Source organism: Prionailurus viverrinus, chromosome B2, assembly GCF_022837055.1.
Source record: "Prionailurus viverrinus isolate Anna chromosome B2, UM_Priviv_1.0, whole genome shotgun sequence".
NCBI lineage: Eukaryota > Metazoa > Chordata > Mammalia > Carnivora > Felidae > Prionailurus > Prionailurus viverrinus.
Window position 1 is genome coordinate 143,758,074 of NC_062565.1, and position 15,446 is coordinate 143,773,519.

Sequence of the window (15,446 nt, forward strand, 5' to 3'; positions counted from 1 at the left end):
TAACCAGCTGAGCCACCCAGGCGCCCCTTCTCTGTTTAGATTTTCTCTCTCTTCCGGAGTTAGATTAGCAAATTATGTTTTTCTAGAAATAGTTAATCTCATCTACATTTTCAAATGCATTTGCATTCAGGTCAGCAAAGGAGTTCTTTGATTCTTTAAGTTTTCAGTCTCTGCTTTTATTTCCTATCATCATTTCTCCTGTTGTGTACTTCTGATGTATCTTTCCCTGGACTAGATTAGCCAGTGATTATTTTCAGAGTGACAGCTTTGGTTTTATTTATCAGTTCTACTCCTTTTCTGTTTTTGAAATTACTAATTTCAACTTTTTTTTTATTATTCCATTTCTAACTTCATGAACAGTATGCTGAATGCATTCAGTTTTATTTTTGTTTATTAATATAATTATGGAAGGACATGAATTTTCATCTGAACATTGCTTATCTCTGGTTCTGAAAGGTGGGGTGTACACATGCATCTTTCACATTAGCTGTCGTTCTTATTTATGGTAGAAAGTCACTGGGGGGTTAAGGAAAGAAGTTTGGGTACTATTTCTATCTTTCTAAGGAAAGAAGCCCCTAGGATGGGGCTAGATAAGGTGGGCCTTTATTGGTAGGTGGGAGGTGAAGGGCTTTAGACTTGATGAAAACGGTATTAAGTCATTGGAGATCTTTGGTCAGGAAAGTAACAAGATGTAAGTGTTGTTTTGAAAAGATGAACATCCCACATATTAGCAGTTTATTACATAGTACTTTGTCTTTTCCAAAACCATTTTGTATAGGAAATGCCTTTTTTGACGAGGATGGGAAAAAAAGAAGTTGTCAATTTCCTTTTCAACAGTGATGTGCTCTAATCACATAAATGAATAGCTTCCTGGAAACTCTCATGATTATTTTAAATGTCATACGCTTGGCTGAAATCTTTCATTACTGCTCTGGAATCTGATATAGGAAGCACTTTTAAATATGAAGTATATCCTGGCACACCTGGGTGGCAAGGTCGGTTGAGTGTCTGACTTTGGCTCAGGTCATGATCTCATGGTTTGTGAGTTCAAGCCCCGCCTTGGGCTCACTGCTGTCAACCTGTCAGTGCAGAGCTTGCTTCACATCTTCTGTCCCCACCTCTGTCTGCCCACTCCCCACTCACAGTCTGTCTGTCTGTCTGTCTCTCTCTCTCTCTCTCAAAAAGTAAATAAAACATTAAAAAAAGTTTGAAGTATATCCTAAAACTAATTGGACCATGAAACAATCATTTCTCCTATAGCACTTTATGTCATTTCTCATTTGGAATGTACCTTACCTTCAAGGCTGTCTTATTTCTCTACTAGCTTGTGAATTTCTTATATACAATATGTCTTAAATTTTAATTTGAAATTTTGTTAGTAATTTATTTTACTTAAAACTTCTCATATGAGTATTCTCACAATGTGCATATGAATGATTGAAGTACTCCAAAATTATCTGCCTTGTCTTTATTTATCCCTAATCATATTCAACATTTTCATTTTGAGGTTTGTCTCATTATACTAAATAATCTGTGCTTTATCCTGCTTTCTATGTTAGAGCAACTAATTGTATGTGTTTTACCATATCCACGATCTCTTTTGATTTTTGTATCAAGAGCTAATAGTTCCTACTGATTTAGGCTAAAATCCTACTGATTTTGTTGGGAAAGGCAGAGTGCCTATGAGAAACTTATTTCCAAGACTCCTCTGCAGATGAGAGTAGCCATGGGAATAACTTCTGGCTGCTGGGATGTAGATAGAAGTTAACTGAGCAAGAAAGTTCAAGGCTGGAGGAGGAGGATCTTGCTCACAGAAATGATGGTGGATTAGAAAACCACAAAGTGTGAACAAGGTGAGCTACCTAATTTGCAGGGGGCAGCACGAAATGAAAATGGGGGGCCCTTATTCAACAGCTAGTAATAATGAAAAAAATGCCAACAAGCAGAGTAATGAACCCCAGTGCTGGGCCCTTCTAAGCGTGGGGCTCTGAGACAACACAGGTCCCGTGCCTATGATGCTGGCCCTGGTTTGAAGGAACCCGGGGGCATGGGATGTCCTGGAGCTTCCATGTCAGCCCTGGGCTGCCCATCTGCTTTACTTTTAATGGAGAGCACATTCCCCTTCTTGTTTAAGCCTCTGTTATCTGGGTTTTCTGTTACGTGCATCCCACAACTGATGCGCTGTTGTGATTATCCTCGTTTTACAGATGAGGAAATGGATGCTCAGACGAGTTTAGTACCTGGTCCTGGGGGCACATTTGGGGTGTGGACTCAGGCCCTGCGAACTGGGTCTTGTACTATTATGCCAACACAGTGTCTTTCCTTGCCTACAGAGATGTTATCATTCTGCATTTCCTTTTTCCGGCAAGACTTTGCACTCTGCAGGTTTGCTGGTCTCCCAGGGGCCCCTCTTTGTAGGGGCCCTCTATAGTAGGAGGAGGGCAGCACTTTATCCCAGTGGTTTTTCCGCCTTCACATTTAATTTGTACCCCGAAGTTGACAAGATGCAGAATCTCTGTCCACATTTCAAATATGGCCAGAAAGTGATTCACTTCCATCTCTAGCAAAATGTTTATAGTTTCTTCCTCAGTGGTTCTGCTTTTGCAGATAAGGAGTTAAGATCTTACATAATTCAATTAAAAAAGAAACTCAAAACATGTGAGATCCTATCTGATGTGGGTTTCTGTCTACTTGACCCTTCAGGAGGAAGGCATGTACTGGCGATCCTTCCAGTGAGATCACAATCAGGAAAATGCAGCTAGAGTTTATTCCATTAACAGTGCATTAGGATAAATAGTGTTTATTGCCCTTGGATGTTCTCATCTATGGTCATGGAAAGCATTTTGGCCATTAACTACTATTTCTTTTATTAACGTACAAGCCACGGCTGCCACTTCCCTGCACGGGGACCCCATGTAGCACAAGCATTGTATTTGCTAGGCTCTGAGGTGATTGGAGTTTGGCTGAGCTCCAGTATGAGCATCTAGCCTTGGTTAACATCCACAAGTCAACATTTGTGGACCACTGGGCAGGGGTGGTCACAATGTGTCATGTGGGAGGCTGGCAATGGCATCTGGAACCCATTTCTCTCCCTCCTTATAAGAGAGAAAACTACCTATCTTCCCTGAGAGGAAGAAATTCTAGTCTGTACAGCCAGATTCCAGGGCGGTGAAGGCTGCATATTATTCCCCAGTGGGCACATTAACATTACATGCTTCCTTGTCTCTCACTTGGTAAGAGGGTCAGGGTCCCTCTTAAGCTAGGCCCAGGCAGGTGATGCATGGATGCTGGGGAGACCCAGTGGCTGTGGCTCAGAGGCTAGAGATCAGACCTGGATTTAGGTAGAAGCCCCTATTTAGCCCTTGACTTCCAACCTGATTTTACCATAGACCTTACACCAGGGTGTCAGTTACATTTGCAATAGTCCCATTTGTGATTGTGTGGCCCTTAGGAAGTTCATGGAGGACAGAACTTTGGCGTTCCTGGGTCCTTCACTAAAGCATCATTTTAACATTTTCCAATCGCACCATAAGCTTGGGTCTTCTGATTCCTTCACTAAAGCATCATTTTTTTTTTTTTTAATTTTGAGAGAGAGAGAGAGGGAGAATGTGAATGGAGGAGGGGCAGAGAGAGAGAGGGAGACACAGAATCTAAAGCAGGCTCCAGGCCCTGAGCTATCAGCACAGAGCCCAACACGGGGCTTGAACTCAGGTACTGCAAGATCGTGACCTGAGCCGAAGTCAGATGTTTAACTGACTGAGCCACCCAGGTGCCCCAAGCATCATTCTAATAGTATCCAAATCTCACCATAAGCTTGGGTCCTTTGGTTATGGTGAAGTATTAAAAATTGTCAGCATAATCAAGGTATCATTAAGTAGTATTCTGTGAAGCTTGATGGAGGGGTTGCATTGTGTGCCCCCCCCATTCATTTGTAGAAATCTTAACTCATAGGATCTCAGAATGTGACTACAAAGAGGTAAAATGGATCATTAGAATGGGTCCTAATCCAATATGGCTGGTGGTGTCCCTCATGAAAGGGAAATCTGGGGACAGACACACATAGAGGGAAGACAATGTAGAGATACAGAGTGATGGCCATGTACAAGCAAGCAGAGAAGCCTGGGAAAGATCCTTCCCTTGTGACCCTCGTAAGGAGCCAACCCGCCGACACCTAGATTTCAGTTCTAGCCTCCAGAACTATGAGATGATACGTTTCTGTAGCTTATAGTCCTTGTTTGTGATACTTTGTTATGGTAACCCTAGGCAACTGATGGGCTTGGCAACTGGGGTTGGGCAATGCTAGAAGCCAGTGGTCTCCATGGATGGATGTGGGAAGACCACTCTGCAATATATAAGGTAGTCACCACACCTTTTTCTCCACTATTCAAAGATAGCAACAATCATGACATTTGCTCAACTGCAGGAAGCTCATAAATGTTTGCCACAAACTGTACTAGTTATGTGCAATAGGTAGACGGCTTCCAGTCTCACACCACCTTTTTTAAAATAAAGAAATTTAAGACAAAATTTTGGTGATATGAGTTGGGTCAACAGAGGTCAGGTCAGTGGTAAAGTGGAATAGATGGGAGGCTTCCTAGTTTTAGTTTTTTATTGATGAGAATTCTGATTTTGAGTGGAAGTTGTTATTCTTGTTTTAGCCCTGAAATACTTAAAACAGTGCTTGGCACATGGTAGACGCTAAAAATTGTAACTGTCATTGTGTCCAACTCTGGAAAAGGATTGCTCTTCTGAAGTTAGTGGTCAGAGGGGAATGTCAACCCCTTGAACTTTATACATCTTTAGTGTGCTTAATAAAGTATTTCTCATGAAGTCTGAGCATGCTCCCTTGAGCAATCTGGGTTACATTTTTAACTTTGTACCACATTATCAATAAATCTCCTCTGAAAATAATAATAGGCCTTTGCCATCTGATGGTTGGCCGACATAAAAATATTCTTTGAACAAATAAAAAACACACAGTGTTTTATGAAAGAAGTTGATGAAATAAGGAAAATAGAAGTCCAGTATCTCCAATGTACTGGATAAATATCTTAATCATTGAGCATTAAAGTTCTAACATATGACAAATATTTTTACCATTATGTTTGTGAATAAGCAAACTGAGCATCATAAAAACAAGGTTTGTGAAGGTAATGAAGAGTTTCATTCACTAAAACCAGGAAATATTATATTGGTTTTATTACCCTGTATTTGCATACTAAATTTTCTGGTCTCTGAGTGACTATTGAGAAAATGGCTTCGAGTAGGTATATTTTTATGGTTTTGCAAACTACCAAAGAATAGGAATGATCTTTTCTTTCTAAAGACAAGATCCTCAGCCTGCCTATTAATCTAGAATAATGGATATACATTCAGTAGATGCTTGTTGAATGGACCAATGTGTGAGTGCTTTTCTTAGTGGGTTTCTATGAACCAAGGAAGAGAAGGCAACACATCAGTAAAGAATGAACATGTTTACTTTGAAACAAGGAAGGCAATTTATTGTAGTGAGATTATACTGAAGTTCTATATATGATCCCCAATGCATATCATGCATATAAAGTTTCCTGCACACTGTTGGAGAAGGCATTGCTGAGCCGCAGAGAAACTCAAAGTGCTATAAATCAGTTAATATTGATGTAATGCATTTGTGCTAATCTACCCAAATTTAGAATGAGATGATTAAAAGAACACATTTCACTATTTTTCATAAATGTTAATTATGGCCTTTTCATTCACTGGAGTTTGTAATGCCTTCGATATAACTCCAAACACTGAAGTCTGTTCTTGCAGTCTGCTCCTTTTTTCTTACCGTTGTGGGTAATTATCACAAAGCTGTTTACTGGAGGAAACTTCTAACAGAGATTTAAACATTTTCCCTAAATGGAGTTTGTGGAAAATATGAAAAATGGGATGACATTTGAGGCAACAAAGAAAGGAAAAAAATTATTTTTGAACACTAATAGTGTTCAAAATACTGCCCCAGGAGGCAGAGAACAGCAGTGCAGTTGACTACAAGTTCACAAATACACACATACTCATGTAGACATCTTTGCACCTAACACCTTGTCTCTAATACATTTTATACACTTGCTACATGTTGCATGAATTTGGGCACACACAGACACTGCCTGAGTCCCATTGCGTGGCTATCCCCTCTAGGGAGGCCTGTATACAACCTTTCTAAAAGAGCTTATTCTCGACTTTTTGGAAAACAGAGTTCAAAGCAGTTGTTTATACAGTTGTGCATTTACAGAGACGCCATAAGCCATGTCATGGTGTCTGGTCTGCCGTCCTAAATGTAGGATTCTTTAGCATACTGGAGTTGGTCAGCCTCAAAGACCGGCTGACTACATTGCCGCACTAGATGGTCCAGCTTAGTCTTCTGTTTTGACTCAGATACAGTTCTTGGCCGGTGCAGGTCAGGTCTCCCTGTGACGGTCACGTGTCCTATTGTTTCTACAGAAACATGTACAGTCTGGCTCTGTCTCCAGCTCTCAGTCCTGGGAGATAGTCTGTGCCTGTCAAGCAGCTCTTGACTGCATGTATTTCTTAAATTCCCTCCGTGATGAAAAGGTCGGAGAGGTTCAGCATCCTGGCTGAGCATTCTGGCCCTCATGCTCCTGACTGTTTGGCCCCTGTAGGCCGAGAGGTCCAATGCCTGGCGCCGAATGGCCTCTTCGTAAGATGGCGGACTACCTGGGCTTCTCTGATCCACTTGTTGGAACACATCCCTGACAGAGAGGGCATAGGATGTGGAGCTACAGTCTAGAGCAGTTTGGCGCTGGATTTCAGACAAGTTTTCCTGGATGATCCGCCCAGAAAGCTGGCTTTCTTTTTTAAAACCTTTCTTTACTTGGTCTCTGGTAAAGCCTTTGGATTTTATAGACACGCAGCTGGGGGCTTTGGTCAGCACTCTTTTGTGAGAGGCAAAGGAGAATGACATGGAGTGTTTTTTAATTTCTCTGTTGGGCTTACTCTTCTCTGTCTTTGTGAAAGACTGATGTCTGGTGAAGAAATTTCTTTTCGGACTGGAAGGAGAAGCCACGGGTGAACCATCAGAGGAAGCATCCAGAGAGCCACTGGAGGAGGCTTTGGGCGCTAGTCCCCACAGTAACACTGAATCCTGAGTCGAGTTCTTCACCTTCAGGTCCTGTGGTCTCTGGGCTTTGCCTTCCACTGCAGGAAACACCTCCTCTGGAAAGGGGTCTTCAGTTTCCTTACTTTCCAAATGAGCCCCTGCCTGGGCCATGGCGACGTCCTCCTCACTTCGTGTTAGTTTTTGGTGTGTTTTCTGGCTCTCGAGGCTCTCCTGTGAGGATGACGGGCTGGGCTCTGAGTACCTCCTGTCTAGTTCACTCAGGGAGTTTTTCAGCCTGGCAAGAGTGCTGCTGATGGGCTCCGGACTCAACTCCCAAGTGAGCTGGGGGCCTCTGGGCCCCCAGCCGGCAGTCGTCTCCACCGGTACTGGGGGTCGCCTATTTGGGGAGCCAGTGGCACCACCGGAGTCCACGTCAGGATCATTGCTGTCATAAGCTGAGTCATTCTGCAGCGTTGACATGTCTGGGGGAAGTTAAGGGACAGTTGAGTTTCTGGTTCAGTTTCTCTGAGAAATAAACTTTAGTACAATTCCCCCTACTTATATCAAGTATGGCCCTGGGTAATCTGGTGAAGCTACTTTGGGGCTTGATATGAAATTTGCCACATTAAAATTTTGTTTCTTTCCTAGTTTGAGGTGCAGAAGAGAAGCAGATAAAGGAAATATGAGGGAGAATGAGAAAAGAGAGAAAACATTTCAATGAAAATTTGTTGATCTTAAATTAAAAAATTAATCCTTTGGATGGCTCTTTCATTGGATCCATTCCATTTTAATGGACCCATAGCCCATTATGTGGAAACAACCCTCTAGCTGAAGTTAACTTAGTAAAATTAGAAGGTTTTTGTGATTCTGAAAGAAGCTGAACGAGTGTCAGCTGAGTGAGGAGGCACTGCACGGAAATTTGAGAACAGGTGTCCATGTGAACGGTGTCCTATGAGTTTGATTTGGTGATTTGTGTAGGTAGCTGTTGCTTCAAATACCAGATATATTTTACATTACTGGCATGGACTGGCAGACTGGCATGAACTTTCCCCCACAGTCATCATCAATCGAGAGCACATTTTGTACCTGAACTGTCAGTGTGTTCCAGGGAGTCATCAGAAGCAGTACTGGAATGTGCCGGAATGTTCTCCCCAAATATTTCCAAGCAGTTATCGATGAGGAATTCCACCAATGTCTTAACCTGTGAGGAAAAATAAGCAAGTCGTCAGCCTAAAGCTATCTTTAATTTTTTTAAAGGAAGAGGAGAAATAATGGGGATATGATAGGGGTCAACTGATAGGGAGGTGCCAAAATAAGCGTAAGCGATCTTTATGTGTTTGAGAAGAGCATGTGGAAAATTGGTAAAAATAATATATATTAAAGTTATCTTTGAGACACACATTTTTTTTTTTTGAGATTTAAAAAACCCTCTTCCTTTCAAGTAATTTTCATCTAAATAAGGAGTTTCCCAAACTGATAGTTGGACTGATGGCGTGTGATACACAAGTCCTGTGAGAGAAGAGGTTTGTTCTGTTTCATCAAATGCATGAGTCTAAGAGGGCAGAACTATGACAAAAGCATTTTGTATTTCATATTTCACTTGACCTTGAGTCAGAGAAACTTAGAGGCATTTTACACTTGGGTCTTCCTTCCTTCCTTCCCTCCTTCCTTCCTCTCCCTCCCTCTCTCTCTCTCTCTCTTTTTTAATAATTTACTTATTTTTGAGAGAGAGAACTTGTTGTGTGCACAGGTGAGTGAGGGAGGGCCAGAGAGAGGGAGAGACAGATTCCCAAGCAGGCTCCACACTGCCAGCACAGAGCCCGACATGGGGCTCGATCCCATGAACTGTGACATCATGACCTGAGCCAAAACCAAGAGTCGGATGCTTAACCAACTGAGCGACCCAGAAGCCTCCTCCATTCCTTTTTATTATCACTTGGTGTTTTCAAACAAACAGTGAGATCAAATTGGGAGTTTGTCAGAAATAGACCAGAACAAACCTTGTTGTTTAAGTCTTTCTGGGCTTCGAGTGACAGGTGTTGGTCATTCTCTCGGGTCAGCACGTTGGGTCCAATGCAGATAGCTAGATTGCTGGCATCCATCTTACTGATCTCTGAGTTCTTGCTGATGAGGTAGAGCACGGAGACCAGGTGTTTGAGCAGCAGGAGGTTGGGCCGGGGGAGCTTATCTGCAACCCTGGAATGAAGTTCAGGGAGGCTGGTTTTAGAGGAGGCTAATGGTCTATCTCCCTTTAGTATCTCAAGTTGAAAGTTTCTGCCTAACCCAGACTTCCTTTAAAATGAAGAAGGTGCATTTTCACAGTAAGATTGTGAAATGTTTATTCAGACACTTCCAGTGGTAACAGACGTGGCATGAAACTGGTTAACCATGAGATCCTAAAGACCTAAGACACTGGTCTTTATAATTAGGAAGGACACCAATAACACAACCCTTTATTATTTGTATTGATCTCAAATTAGGAATCCTTAACTTCTGCGACAAACCCCATAGTTTAATACATTTTGAAAATTGTTTTGTTGAGTAATCATTTAGCCAGGCAGAATGTCTTTCTAGCACTGCAAGACTGGGTTTTTGGAACACAGTCATTTACTTTTTTTGATCTGTGATCATCACACAAAGATGACCCATTTTTATACCATTCTGAGAAACCTTTATGGAGCATAAATCAGTTTATAAGGGCATGTTCATAAACATGGTCAAGGTAGCACTTAAATGGCAACATCAGTACTAACAATAATTAGATTTATAAAGCCTCATTTTTTCAAAATAAGCAATGGTGACTAAGTAGGGACCATTTTCATTTCTCATAAGAAGTTACTATTTGAAAGAGCTTATGTCCTTAAGGGGAACCTTCTAATAATATTAGGATTTTCAATTTGGGACAGATACTCTTAACGCCTTCAATTCAATAACTATTTCCCTGGAAATATTTAGCCGCCTGGGACAATCATAATAAATAGACTTTCATAGCATTCGGCGAAAGAGCTGATATTTCAAAGTTAGGTGTTTAAGATTGTCTGGTCACTAACAGGTTACAGTTTCATTTATGAATGTAATTGTTTTTGTTGTCTTTGGAATTTGTTTTTATATAGTTTTCATTTTGATTAATTATACGAGTATGAAACATGCTGTGGAATTTTGTGATCAAAACATTCCCTTCCTATGTTCTACTATGCCTTAGGGGATGTTTTTATGGGAGAATTGTTGCCTTGCCTGACACCCATTTATTAGGTTAAGAATAACCCCAAATTCCTACACTTGGCTATTTAGCGTGTTTTCAGGGTTTCACCTAAGATTTTGCCCCATTCCTTCTTGAACAACTTACGTTTTTAGACCCCCCACCTCTTGGGATTTGCGCTTTCCACTCTTTGAAAAAGTGCTTCCTTTCATTTGGCTAAAACCACTTTAAAAGGAGTCTCCAAAGTACCTTGTGATTTTTATTCTGGGAGTAGATAAACAATTCCATTCTGATTCCCTAAACACTTCAATTTTCATGAAACACTCAGAGAATTACGTGAAGAATCAAAAAATGGAGACCATGTGGGCCTGGCCTCTGGCAAGGACTCTGGCAACTTACTGTTTCAGGGCCTCAATTCTGTCCTCCTCATTCTGCCTCTCCAGGGCGTCCATCCAGTCCTCAAACAGGTCACATGAAAGTAGCTTCAGTGGGATACTTCTGAGGAAGTCCTGGAGGATGAAAGGGGATGGTTTGTCCTGTTTATGTTACATTATGTGCGGGCATCTTCATCATCCCCTTGTCTGGTCTGTCTCAGAGACCCTCTGATCATCTTAACACAGGCTGCGCCCCCTTCCTTCTTGCATTTGAACACTCTAGGGAAATCTCTCTCATCAACTTCCTAACAACGCGCACACACAGTAAGGCCATCATCTGAGGGGCAGCCAGATTCAGGGGCACAGACTTGGCCATGGGACAGTCTAAGTGCCTTTTCTCATCAGGATTTGGGGAGAATTTAATGTATCGCCTTCTGTTGGAATCTGGGATCATAGAAACAGATGTTTATATAAGAAAATAAAAGGCTTAGCCAAAAAAACTTAAACTCCAGGATCAGTTTACTTTGATTTGTAGGGAGAAGAGCCCATTTCTTATTTTCTGAAAATTAATGTGTCAGAGCCACCTGCAGATGATTTGGCAGCAATGTTGTGAACTCACCTTAAAGACCACAGCCAGAAGGTGCACAGGGAGACTTTTCAGATCCACCACGCCTCCAGAGTTGAGCTCTTCCTTTAGCTCTTTGCGGGCTTTCTCATTGGCCGCTTTCCTGAATATCCCTTCAGTGGAAGGTCCTTTAAGGCACAGAATAGTGAGAATATCCTATAGGAAAGAGGGGTAGGAATAGGAAATGATTACCCTTAGTTTGCATGAAACCATATGCTGCTACTAATACATGAAAAATCTATGTTTAGGTAAGAGAAAGAATTAAAATGGTACATGTGAACAGTAGCAAACTTCACCTGTCCTAGAATATCTTCTCCATAAAAGTTAGTTCTTCATGATACCGAGATGGTGTTAACAAGAGACCTCTAATGCCAGTTTTTCTTTATAGCCCCATTGCTATCAACTGTCTCCCTCAACTCTGCTATTTTTCTAAGAGGAGGTAAATGGTGAAAGCTCTAATTTTTTACATTCTGAAATTATTCCAGGCCTCCCCCCTTTCAAGTCATTCCATATAAACACTGGATTTTTGATCATACACTTTAGACCCCATCTCTGTTGACTTTTCAGAAGCTACACATTTTAAGCATTCTCAACTCCATGAGATCATGAGGATGGAAGGATGGAGGGCAAGTAGAGCTAATTTCTAGAGTGTAAGCAGCCAGGTACTCTCCTGACTGTACTCATATGTGGAAACACCATTTCCAAAAGTGGAAAAATACTGGCCCCAGAAAGATTAGCATGAGAATGATATTTAGAGCTCCCAAGAATCTTTCACATCCAACAAAAACCTGATGTAGGTTACAAGTAAATGCACACCTACCTGGATGGGTCTGGGGAGTATGTCGTCCTCACCGCAGATGATTGACAAGGGCTGATCAAATAGTGGCGTTTTCAGTTCTGGTTCTGAAGCCCCAGGAAAATCTGACACAGGAGAAAGCCTTCTCATGAGAAAAGGCCAAGACAGCACCTTTTTTCTCTTCTTAATTTCTACAGCCAGGAAAACAAGGCAAAGAGAAGAATTAAATTTAACTTATTAATAAATAAAGACCCATATAAGACAATGGATATCATCAGTTACTTAATGTCATCTATGGTATGTCATGGGGGGGGGGGCAGGAATAATTTTGAAAAACTGAGAAAGCAAAGGGCGTGAATTTTAATCAAGAAAAATCAACCGAAAATGCAACCACATTGTCACCAGAGCAACCAGCCCCTAAACATCAACACCAAGGTTCCTCAAAGTCTCCACCTTTCCTGTTTTTACCCTTCACTGGCTGTTTGCTACAAAAAATCAGCAAAACCTAGCCAAGCAGATCACAAACAACCATCTTAATATATTGACCTTAATAACTATGGTGGGCATTTCTGATGTGAAATAGATTATTTTAATTTTCTTCATTGGTGGGAAAAACGAAACTTAGAAGGAGAGGAAGTGACTTGCTTAAGATCTTTTTTTTTTTTTTTAAACTGAAGTATAGTTGACAGTCGAATGTTACGTTAATTTCAGCCACAGTGGGAAACAGTATGGAGTTTCCTCAAAAAATTAAAATAGAGATACCATATGAGCCAGTGATTTTACTGCTAGGTTTTACCCAAAGAAAACAAAAATACTAATTGGAAAAGATCTACGCACCCCTGTGTTTATTACAGCATTATTTACAAAAGCCAAGATATGGAAGCAAACCAAGTGTCCAGTGATAGATGAATGGATAAAGATGTGGTTTATAAATACAGCGGAATATCACCGAGCCATAAAAAAAGAGTGGAACCTTGTTCAAGATCATTTTGAAGACACTTAGCTGGGCTGGCTGGTAAACTTCTGCAGCCACTTAGCCACTAGGGGGAGCTACAACAGGCTGTCTGCAGTCCCCTTTAGGATGTCCCTGGCGGCTGCTTTGGGACAGCGCTGGCACAAATTGCCAGGAAGGCTTGAACCTAGACCTGGCAGTTGGGAACTATCAGTAAAACATTAGCAAGATGTTCTATCTTTGCAAAATCCTGAAGATGTGTATGCAACGGGTATCGCACCTCACAAGTTTCCTTCTGTCTCTCTTTTCTGTCTCCTTCTTTCTCTTGTTTTCCTCTAAATATAAAAGCTGTATTTTCCAAATGCATTGCCATATGTTTCTACATTGGCAAGTGGAAGAGGATGGCTAGAGAAGGAAGAAAAGGGAAAAGGAACGGTCTCTTTTTCATATGTATGCATGCTGTAATTGTTAAAACAGAAGCGCCTAGGAGATCTGACCCCACGAAAAACCCCTTGAAGAGCTGGGGGGTTGGCTCTAGAGAGGATCTTGTCTGTCAGAGTGCCCTGATGCTCTGGTGAGCTGGAGCCTGCCTGCCATCTAAGTGTTAATGTTCTGCGGTCTTTAAAAGAACACTTATAAAAAAAAATTCCTAGTAAAGTACTGTGGTTTTGCAAACCAAGAACATTTGTTGTTAGCACTTACATAAAAGATCAGTATGTTTTCAAAACTCACCAATTAGCTGGCAAATATTATTTTCACCCTCAGATGATGCCAACAGAGGATGTTCCTTGATATCACCCTAAAAATATATTTGTTTTAGTTAAAAATGACTGAAGAGATCTACCCAGTCTTGCCCCACAAAATACACATACAACATTTTATTCATATTAGGAATTAGTCAATAGAGTCCACTGATTTTTTCTAGCTTCTAGAATCAACAATTGATTATCATCCTATAAGGTCCCAATTAATGTATTTAATGTACTGCACGAATGATGTTAATTTTCTACTCTGATAATTAAATAATCCAAACAATATTCCATTAAAACACAGTGTTCCACATTCTCACAGTGCAGATAAAAAGTGTTTAAAATTGCTTTCTTACCTCTGACTGACATTCAATCAATGTCTCCATGTTATTGGCATTTAGTGTTTTTGCCTAAAAGAGAAAACCAAAATTAGGTACAGATCTTTTGACTCTGACTTCTGGAAAACCGGAATTAGTAAATGTAAGAGGGGGACGTACGGCATTGCAACTGCTTATCAACTTCATTAGAGTCTGTGCTGACTGTCCAGCGATGAATTTCCCTCTGTGTGTCCTTGGCTCTGCCTGTGAGAAATCACGTGAGAAAGAGTGAGGAGGGAGACACATAATAAGTTGGCCGATTTCAGTGCCAAAACACAAAGTTTGAAACTGTTAGGTAGAAAAGTTTTCATTTAAAGTCTGTGTGTATGTTACTAGATATCTTAGGCTGTTAAGGACAGCACCTGAACACACTTATTTCTATATTATTTAAACCTGATACCTTTACCATGCCACACTTATTCACTTATTCCATTCCCATCAAGAAATAATCTGACAAATAATTACATAATAATTATATACCCTCTTTTTTTGGTAGCGGGTAGAGCTCACTATGTGTCAGGCACTGTATTGCGTGCTCTGCGTGGATGATCTCATCTAACCCCCAGGGTCAAAAACTTATTCCCAAGATGCTACTTGTAGTAAACACAAAACAAAGTTAACCTTTCTGGAATTCCCATGCCAAAAAAGTTCAGGCTTCACACTGAAGCCAAGCTTTGCGCGTTCAGCGTCTTTGTAACATGACATGTTGTGTGTTTGTGGTACAGCTGTTTTCTGTCGGAGGTGCTCTCAGATACCTGCGATTTGCTAGCTAGCTTATTCTCTAGTGATGTGAATTTATGGTACTCACCCTCAGAGGGTCTCCAGCCAGACTTGTCTTATCTCCGGGGGACTGTGAAAAATGGGAGAAACAGCATTTCACTCTGCTCCTACTAATCCACTGGTTGAGAGGGCAAGACTGAATGACCGGCTTCACGTGTCCTGCATTATAAACGAGAGGGGGCGGGCAGGTGGAAATTCAGAATATTACTGAGACCGGAAAGAACATCATGGGTTGTCACACAGACATAGCCAGCCAGACACTGGAGAGCTCTCACTTCCTCATTCCTTTTAGGGCAGCTCTGGTTCTTTTTCTTCTTCTTCCACTTCAAAGTTAAAAAAAAAAAATCTACAAACTAGTAGGGGTGGAAAAGATGACATATGGCTCTTAGGTGAAGGCTCTGATTAATGTCACAGGTGGGATGTGTGAACAAGAAATTGTGTTATTCTGTAATAAACATAATTTTATTTTGTAAAGTGGTGATTTCAGGTGCCCTTATTTTGTATCCTGTTTGG

The 15,446-nt window shown here is 41.1% G+C and overlaps 1 protein-coding gene across 1 annotated transcript; it reads right to left on the minus strand.

Moving 5' to 3' along the window:
• Positions 1-5,455: 5,455 nt before the first annotated feature.
• Positions 5,456-15,083, minus strand: TAGAP (T cell activation RhoGTPase activating protein). The gene is made up of 10 exons (XM_047858726.1): positions 14,962-15,083; positions 14,274-14,357; positions 14,133-14,186; positions 13,760-13,826; positions 12,100-12,266; positions 11,274-11,435; positions 10,680-10,789; positions 9,082-9,277; positions 8,168-8,282; positions 5,456-7,563 (listed from the first exon to the last, which is right to left on the minus strand). The coding sequence occupies exons 2-10, from the start codon at positions 14,298-14,300 to the stop codon at positions 6,296-6,298; spliced, it is 2,166 nt and encodes a 721-aa protein (XP_047714682.1). The 5' UTR covers positions 14,301-14,357; positions 14,962-15,083; the 3' UTR covers positions 5,456-6,295.
• Positions 15,084-15,446: the final 363 nt, after the last annotated feature.